This window comes from Pundamilia nyererei, unplaced genomic scaffold (assembly GCF_000239375.1).
Source record: "Pundamilia nyererei isolate P.nyererei 1_Seehausen unplaced genomic scaffold, PunNye1.0 scaffold00188, whole genome shotgun sequence".
Classification (NCBI taxonomy): Eukaryota; Metazoa; Chordata; class Actinopteri; order Cichliformes; family Cichlidae; genus Pundamilia; species Pundamilia nyererei.
In genome coordinates, this window is record NW_005187589.1 from 918,415 (window position 1) to 928,290 (window position 9,876).

The 9,876-nt window shown below is 40.8% G+C and overlaps 1 protein-coding gene across 1 annotated transcript in view; it reads right to left on the bottom strand.

Annotated features, from left to right (window-relative positions):
- The window catches only part of nlgn4xa (neuroligin 4 X-linked a), a 131,346-nt gene that overhangs the window by 112,850 nt on the left and 8,620 nt on the right, over nt 1-9,876 (bottom strand). The window contains exon 2 of the mRNA XM_005747096.2: nt 4,454-5,169. Coding sequence (XP_005747153.1) covers nt 4,454-5,018 — 565 coding nt within the window. The 5' untranslated portion in view covers nt 5,019-5,169. The remainder of the gene's footprint in view (nt 1-4,453; nt 5,170-9,876) is intronic.

The following is a 9,876-nucleotide window of genomic DNA, read 5'->3' on the forward strand; positions in this document are numbered from 1 at the left end:
GTCCTTGGGCAAGACACTTCACCTGCCGCCTACTGGTGTTGGCCAGAGGGGCCGATGGCGCGATATGGCAGCCTCGCTTCTGTCAGTCTGCCCCAGGGTGACTGTGGCTACAACCGTAGCTGCCTCCACCAGTGAGTGAATGTGAGAGTGACTGAATAGTGGAGTTATTATTATTAATCCAATTATTATTACTATTATTATATTACTATATTACTATTACTTAGTGAATGAATAGTGGCATTGTAAAGCGCTTTGGGTGCCTTGAAAAGCGCTATATAAATCCAATCCATCATTATTATCATTATTATATGCCGAGCAAACCTGACAAATATGGCATCAGAACATGGGCAGCATGTGATGCACAGTCCAGCTTTGCCTGGAATATGCAATTTACATAGGCACGTTTGACCTGATGGGGGCGCTAGGGAAAAGGGCATGCCGTCACCAAAAACCAATAGGGTTCATCCACTTGTGGTCATTAATGCTGTCAGTTATTAAGAAAAGATTTGAATGCAAACTTTTCAAGATCCATTTATTCTAAATTAAAAGTTTGGCCTGATGGTGGCGCTAGAGTTTCATTATCAATGGGGCTATTTATGTAGTCCAAAAATAAACAAAGTGCCTGACACAAACAATTGTCTGCAGGCAAATATCCCTCAGGGTGAAATGGGTTGGGAATATTTGAGGAGAATAGGACGGTTAACAACACGTGCAACTCTGCAGCCGTTCATGTAGGTACATTCAAACTCTGTAAGTCTCTGTGGTTTGTGGTTCCTCTTTGGATCCACAATCAGGACACATAGAGCTGAGCTAATTTTTATAGAGCACAAAACCAACGTCTGAGTGAAAACACAAGTCCATCTCACTATAGAAGCACTCTAGAATAAGATCAACCGCACTCTGCAGGAGCTCAAACCACTCCTACCTTCCCCTATTTTTACAGAAGAGCCACCTTGATTGGACAAGACTCAGTTGTAAAGCTGCATCTAAAGCAGGGGTGTCCAACTCCAGGCCGGTGTCCTGCAGGTTTTAGATCTCACCCTGGGTCAACACACCTGAATCACATAATTAGTTCATTACCAGGCCTCTGGAGAACTATAAGACATGTTGAGGAGGTAATTTAGCCATTTAAATCAGCTGTGCTGGATCAAGGACACGTCTAAAACCTGCAGGACACCGGCCCTCGAGGACTGGAGTTGGGCACTAAAGGGTCACTTTGAAAATGTCCACATTTTAAACAGAGAAGACAGATAGTTTAAAAGAGGAGTGAAAAAGGTCATCGATGTCACTCAACACTCAAGTCAGGACACCAATATTCATTCACAACGGCAATAAAAAGAATACAGCTAAGAGTTACTGGACAGGTGGGCATCACAGACATACATGTTTATAAGAACACGGAAACTGTCTCAGCTGTCCAAGCTGAGTATAACAGAGGAAACAGTCTACTTTAGTTTCTACATGAATTTTGCATAATTTCTATGTAAATATTTTAAATCATACATATGTATGTATAAGTCATTATATAGTCATTATCTACATGGAGTTTACCTGCTGTAAGAAGACTACACTGCATTCAACTTCAACAAAACAGTGGGATTTATGTGACTTATTATAACATTCTTTCCGGCACACAGGGGACGGTAGCAAGGATAGCGAGTCTTTACTCCAAAAAGTCCAGTACAAATATTTTATCTGCTAACAGTCTGACTGTGCAGCAAAAGCCAGTTAGTTATAGTAAGGTAACTTTACCAAACATTAAATGATGCTGCACAGAGAATTCAATTTAAACACAGGCTTATCACGCATTTAAAACTTGCCTTTTTGTCCTTCAGGAGGGAAAATGAGCCTAAAATGGTGACAGTGCAATCGCTGTAATGCTCTGTATCCTACACAGACCATCACCAGTCTGAGAACTGGGAACTCTAAAGTGGACATGAGACACTACACTATGGAGCCCGACTCTTAAAAACTGACATAGACTTGTGAAGGTGGGATTAAGAAATAAGTCCTTAAAGTTATCAGAGCATGTTTAGGGCCATCTTGTGCCAGCACACAACATAACGTCATTGGTTAGTTGGTTGCGGCTAACTGACTTACATTAGTTTAAGTTAGGTAACTGGTGATAGAACTGATAACTCAGATGAAAATAATGAGAACAAAACTAAAAATCAGTCTGTGTGTGTGTGTGTGTGTGTGTGTGTGTGTGTGTGTGTGTGTGTGTGTGTGTGTGTTTTGCATGGAAGTGCTTAATAGTCCTTAATAATTTGAGATTAGCTCCCAACTGTGCACCAAAGTAGGATTGTGAGATTATCCCTCTCTTCAGCACTTTTTAATCTACAGCGTACTCAAGGGCTCAGACTAAATTTAGCATGGAACTGTCAAAGATATGAGCCAGACACACAACTTGATGTGTTTCACTGTCCTTTCAGAGTCTACAACAGATCTACAGCCCCTGATCTTCATTGACTCCGAGTTACACACTGTGCTTTTAGAATCCCGTCCACAGACGATGCGGCAGAGCCTGAATTGTTGAAGTGCTCGGCTGGTACCATTAGCACACCTACTCCAAATCACAAGTACTCCTTCAAACAAGAGCGTGTGGAAAATCAGCTAACGTAGAAGTCTTCCACTCAAACCTCATGCTTTTTAAAAAATATTTAATCAAACAGTGCTCTTGATTAACACAGCAACGTGGACTCTAAGCCATTTGACAAGAATTTTTGCATTTCCTCTTTCTTTGGAAAAGAAAAAAGAAAGAAGAAAGGAAACGTGTGGTTATTTCAACCACTGTGTGCTGACTGTCAGGAGACCTCACTGGCTGAGCCCAAATTTGCAAAGAAATCAAGTAAGTAATAAATGAATAGGTAAAAGGTAATCGGCAATTAGAATCTGGAAAAGAAAATCAGGCAACCTGACCAAGACCACCAAAAGACAGGTGTTGATTAGCTAATCACAGGCATACAAATGTGCAAGCATCACTTAAAGTATGTAAGCAACAGTCGTGGGTAACTGGTCAGAAGAATCTGTTGACAGCTTGTGCAGGTGATCCTCACCAAGCTGCTGACCACACTGCATATGTTTCACCTCTGTTACAGAGTTCACACATACATGTGGGAGATTCATTATATTTTGGTCATAAACTCAGACAACAACTATCCTCCTCTATCTTTACATGACTTTCACCTAATAATGAAACTGCAGAAGTATCATATCTCAATAAAGACCATTCTAAAGTTTTTATCGACCTTAAGCAAACTGTCAGTGTTTGACAGGTTTGAGGTTTCTACCTGTGCTTTCTCTCTCTGCTCTCTCAGGTGGAGAGGGGGCTGGGTTCTGCCCACAGGTGGAACTGCCCTTCCCAGGCTCGCACTCTTGCACCTGCAGTGCATCCTCTCATAATGACTGTGCATTTATGAATCCACCGTGGTGCTAATTTGGCTCGCTCATTAGTGCTTATTGCTGAGTTATTTGTCCCATAACCTTGTGCTTCTTTTCTTTCTCCCAGTTCTCCATCGGTAGCTCGATTCCTGTTCCATGGACGGTTTAAGTAAGTTCCAGTAAGGAGTCACCTGAATGTCACACGTGACTCTCTGTGGATTTATGGATCAATTCAGTACAAGGTTGATTCAAAAAAAATTAATGCTCTATAATACTGAACAGGATGTATTTATTTATCATCACATCTTTTCTTGAAATGAAATATGAATGATAACATATGAAACTGGGTTAGCCAAAAAAGATCAATAAATGGATTCACTGGTTAAAGATCAGTGTTATTAGCTAAAATTAACAGGTAGCGACTTTTTATCTCTCACGTCATTAAATCATGTCATAATCACCATTGTGCTACTCACTCTGCTTTAAAGAGGTTTTAAAATGTGCTTTTATTAGCAACTGACTTGCAGAATTATAATTCCTGTATATACCATGTTTTTGTTATATCAGCACAAAAAACAGTTAAATGTTTTGTAGATGTAGTTAACTAGAAAATCACAATTGTGATTCTTTTTTAAAATATTGTTTTGTAAATTATTTAACATTACTACCCTGTGGATTCATGGAACTTTGAAGGAAATGTGGCGCTTTAACAATGTATATTTGAAAAGAGGATTGGGTCATTGCCCCGGCGCAGCACCTGTAGGTGATGCAGACCTGTCTACATCTAATCCAAGCTCATGTCTTCTATTAGTGGATGAATAATTCACTTAGTAAATGTCTTTCAGGGAACGGTGAAAGCAGTCTGTCAAGGAAAGAGCTGTGCTTTAGTCATAACACAATACAAAACTGCAGAATCATTACAAAATGGAAGTGGCAGATTGATGTGAGACTGAGCAGGTGTTGGGAGATGAATGTAAGTCTGCCAGAGGAATACTAAAGCTCAAATAAAGTGAAATATAAGCTGTAAAAACACAGACACATGACAACGAGCAGAAAAACGGGGTTTTCCTACCGTCCTCTGTGGGGACATAGATGTTCAGATAAAGGCAGTCCTCGCTCTGCTCCTGCACGTAGGTAACCACTGTATCCAAGTTAGCCGTGAACCACACGGGGAGCATATCATTGAGTAAAAAGCGGTCCTCTAAGAACTGAGGACAAACTGAAGGAAACTGAGTAGCATTCCTGATACCGGGCCACGACATGGGGGGCTCTGGTGGTTGGAACCTCCGCTCCCCCGTTGGGGCCATTGCATATGGAATCCCCAAATACTGCTCCACTGGTCCCAGTATCTCATTGGGCAATGTAAGTTTCACTCCCCGCAACTTCCCATAATTGGTGGTGACTACAGGGTGCTGCTGGGCTTGAACGATAGCTGACGAGATCAACACCAGCCCCATCCACGATAGAATGCTGACCTTAGCCATGCAGTAACACACCCATGAAAGGCCTCCAGATGCTGTCATGCTCCTTTTGTGCTGAGCCCGAGCCTGGCAGGTTGTGGTTTTGGTCCACGCTTGGGTCCTGGGCACCCCACCAAGAAGCTGCCTGCTTCTCCTCAGGATGCAAGTTGAGCACATGAGCCCCGGCCAGTCAAAGCAGCTTTCTCAGAGCTCCCCATCCCAAGACTCTGTGGAGGTTGATGGCTGCTGGGTAACTCTCACTCCCAGAAGAAAGCACTCTGAAGAACACTTTGGTTATCTCAAGTCCAGCTTGACGAGATAGATAGTCCTAAAAGAACAACAAAAAGCATGTTGAGTGTTTCCACTATGGCATATTTACAGTGTTATTGCAGTTTACCAGATGAGTCTGAGCAGATTAATCATCTTTAATTCAGCAAATTACTAGGAAAAAATTACTTGGATATATGATGCGTATGCACACGTATGTTCTTGAGAGGGTGAACTTAACCTTGGTTAAGGTTTTGTTGGTTAGGACGAAGGACAACATTTTGACTTTAATTTAAAAAGTGTTCAAACTTTTATTTGAAATGATTTTCTGTGCTCTCAGAATATATTGTTTGGTTTAGGTTTTCTTTAAACTTACCTTGACCTCACCCCCAACTGTAATGTTTCTATGTGTCGTTTTGCATCATAGATTGAAACATTAATGGTTTCAAAATGTTGCTTTTTAACAAGCAGAACCACGATTCGTCTTATATTAAACAACCAGTTTGGCTGCATGTACCTAACCACATTTTGAGTGAAAGTAGCAGCAAATAGTGTAAATAAATATACTATAAAGTGTATACGAGTCTAAACAACTCTTCCTGTTTTCCATATCCCATCCTACATCCTGTTTTGCTGTTTTGTGTTGGTGGCCAGGAATGAAGACAAAGTTTGATCTGACCTCTGCGACACTCGTAACTCTCTGCTGATTGTGTTTACATTAATTTGAATAAAACATGTGTTAACTATACTTTATTATTATTGTTATCATCATCATCATCACATTGGTTTTTGTTTTGTTAAAGTGACCGAAGGCATCGGTGTCCTGCAGTTATTCTGAAAACGTCTTCATTTTCACTGCTTGCTGCCCAATAGCTAAAAATGAGAATACTTTGTTGGCTCCAGAACAAAAGAAAAGAGCGAGCAGAGGACTGTGGAGGATTGAGACTGGTGGAAATGAGTCAATAACAGCACATTTTCTTTGGTGAGGGAGTTCTGGAAAGTTCCTGGAATTATAAATCTATCCTGTAGGCTCTGAAGCATCTCACTGATATTAATTCAAGGTCCTGTTATAGCACCTTCTTCATTTTAAACTATATAGTTTTCATATTTTATTGGTTAAGGAAAATCAGCTCCAATCCAAATGTGTTGATTAATTATCCTCCCATTAAGTGCCACTGAAAGCAGCCAAATCAGTGATTCAATATCATGCTGACCAGCACTGAGTCCTTTCTCAAAATGAAAAAAACAAAACTGCATGAATAGATGATCTTAGTAAGAGAGTCAAAGTGCCGATCTGTCCGATTCCAACAGCTTTACAATAATGATTAGTAAAACAGAACAGAGGGGAAGAAAATGTTGCCTACATAGTTGAGACAAAGGCAAATGGCTGTACAGGCACCCTAACACTAACTGAGTGAATTTCCGAAACATTAACATCAGCCCTACAATGAGTGTGGATGTAGTGAAAAGAGAGTATGTCCCTGATCAGCGACACTGCAGTGCAGCAAGTGTAATTAGTTAAAGTCATCACAAAAAATGATAAAGAATTTTATAGTTTTCAACCAATGTTTTCATGTTTCAGGAACACTGTATATGCCTGTAACACTGTGTAACATGTGACTATAGTTGCCTGCAATGCACTGGGTGTCTGCTGCTGTGCTCCATATGTATCGAGGATCATTAGTTTCCATGATCAGATTCACATTTAGTTTGTGAAAAGAGACACAAGTATACACATTTGTGTTGGCAGCAAGTAGAAATAGTTTCCCTTACAAATAACTTCCATTCACTGAACTAACACAACCAGTGCCTCAACATTTTAATGCTTTGAGCTCATATTTCTTTAATGCTACCTTTTAAATCTTGAAATGGCCTGACTCAGCGGTCCCCAACCTTTTTTGCTCCAGACCGGTTTAATATCAGACAACATTTTCACGGACCGGCCTTTAAGGAGTCGCGGATAAATACAACAAAATAAAAGGATGCAGCCAAGACAAAAACTGCTATTTTGTAAATATAATACTAAACATCAATTCACTGTGTAATTGTGTAACTTGCACCAACAACATCGAAAGTAACATCCTCCTCTCTGCCCCTTAATGCTCTCTATGGTAACGCGTAACTATTTCTTTCAAAATAAGACACACAACCACAACATTTGAAAAAAAAAACAAGGGAAACCGAGTTAACGACAAAAACCCTGAAAACCATCAATTTCACACCCGAGCCTCGACTCTCGCGGCCGCTGGCCTAACAAATAAAACACCTGAATACACGTTTACACCAGACACATGATAGCTGTGGAGGACCAGAAGAGCCATGTGCATCAAATTCATTTTTTAATCACTGTATTTATTTAAACATTAATATATTATTTAATCATTTCATTTAAATAAAAATTATATTTATATTTCAAAATGAATTTCATTAATAAATACTACAACTTTAACATCCATTATCTGAGCTGGCTTCCACTCTGGAGGTTCTTCAAAAGGTGAGCAAATATGTCTTTCTTATTTCTCAGACCTGAGAATCTCGCGTTATAACAATTGTAATTGAGACTCTGGAATCCAGGTCTGGCTCTGAGTCTTGGCTGGGTTTGGACCCGGATTCAGACTGTTTTTATAAAATAACAGTCTGAATCTGGGTCCAAGCCTGGCCAAGATTCAGGGCCAGACCAAGACTTTTTTTTTAAAATGCAAAAGTGTGATTTATCACTGCAACAGACACATGTTTTTGACCATGCAGTGTTCACTTCCCAAAGCATTTTGGTTATATTTTAACTTGAATTTGGGGAAAACAATTGTTATGGTAAATGGCCTGTATTTGTATACTGCTTTACTAGTCCCTAAGAACCCCAAAGCACTTTACACATCCAGTCATCCACCCAGTCACGCACACATTCACACACACATTCACACACTGGTGATGGCAGCTACACTGTAGCAACAGCCGCCCTGGGGCGCACTGACAGAGGCGAGGCTGCCGGACACTGGCGCCACCGGGCCCTCTGACCACTACCAGTAGGCAACAGGTGAAGTGTCTTGCCCAAACACACAACGACCGAGACTGTCAGAGCCAGTGCTCGAACCAGCAACCTTCAGATTACAAGGCGAACTCCCAACTCTTGAGCCACGATCGACCAGGGCCACGGTTGTGGTGACAGCAGAGTATGTGTCGTGCGGGATCGTGATTACGGTAATTTTCGCACAATATGTCATTTTTTAGTCTTAACAGGTTACTGTAACTTTTTCTGGTAGAGGGTGTGCCACATGCTTGTTTAATGAAGATGGTTCTTGCTTTGTGGCAATGTTCCACAGTTTTATAGCATTTTGATTGAATTGTGTGACTGCTGTGCAAGTTGTTGTGTAAGTTGGAAAAAATGCATCCAATTGTTGTCAATTGTTTTATTGATAATGGCTGCAAAATGCTGCCCCCGCGACCCGGCCTCGGATAAAGCGGATGAGGATGGATGAATGGATGGATGGATGGATGGATGGCTGCAAAATGAATTCCCCAAAAGTGATATTTTCCTCACTAGTCTTTTCTGAAGATGTATTTTTGCATGTTTAAGTGAAGGCACAGCAGTAAGATGTTTGCAGGTTTATGATTTCAAATTTTACATTAAAACATGAAAATACAGCATAGTAATAGATTTTATGTATAATATACAGAGCAGCTCCATTTAAAATGCACAGTTTCACCGTTGTTTTACCAGTTCAATTTAGTTTTTTGTTTGACATTTCCCTTTTAATTTTACAATTTATGGATCCACAATAAGCAATTATTACATGTAAAAAATACAGGAAATATTCTATGAATACACAACAATTGTTGTGTGAAATTAATTTCTTTTTTTGTAGATTTCACAGTTGTGTGTTTCATTCACTGTAAATCAGTTTACATGTTTTCTGTTTTTTTTTTCTTTTCTCTTTTTTTTTGCCTGAAACCCTGAGGAACAACTTTATTACCAGACAAACATGTTTCGGCTTGTGGCCTTCATCGGGGCTATTACAAAACACCAAACAACTTGTGCTTAATTTAAAATAAAACAACAGAAAATAAAAAAACTAATGACCCAATCAGCCACTCACACATAAACATCATCATTAATGGGGATGATGATTGTTGAAATAGGTTCTGGACCGAACCATTATAGGATAAGGTGACTGGATGTCACCTTATCCATGTAAAAGTGGGTCATTCCCACAGGTGCACATAAAATGCAAACAAGATAAAAATATACATAACAATCACAGGAACTCTACGAAATGAATTCCATGAAATAAACAACAACAATTTGCATCACAATTTTTAGAGACATTTTTTCAGAGACAAAAATAGATTGAATCATAAATTTTTTTAAAAGGTTCCTTCATGTAATGATCTGCTAGAGGGTGTGGGGGGGCCACAGCCTCGTCCTCCAGGGCATGAAGCAAGTATGGAGGAGATCAAAACTCCAGACATCCAGAGGCCCCCAGAACACAAGAGACCAAGGAAGACCAACAGAGGGGCAACAGAGTGTGGGGCCTCCGTGGAGCAGAAGCCAGGGGGGGTTGCAGCGACGCGCCCGTGAGCTCTGCCGGCAGCCAGCTGTGCCTGAGTGACCGAGCCCCAGACCGAGAGGCCGAGAGTACCCCACCCCCGAAGTGGCCCTAGCGAGCCCCAGGCTCCAGGCCCCGATAAGCAGCCACCAAGCAGTGAGCCAGTGTGTACCCGGACGCCCATCCCGGACACAAAGAACCACCAACGCACCGATGTCTGAGGG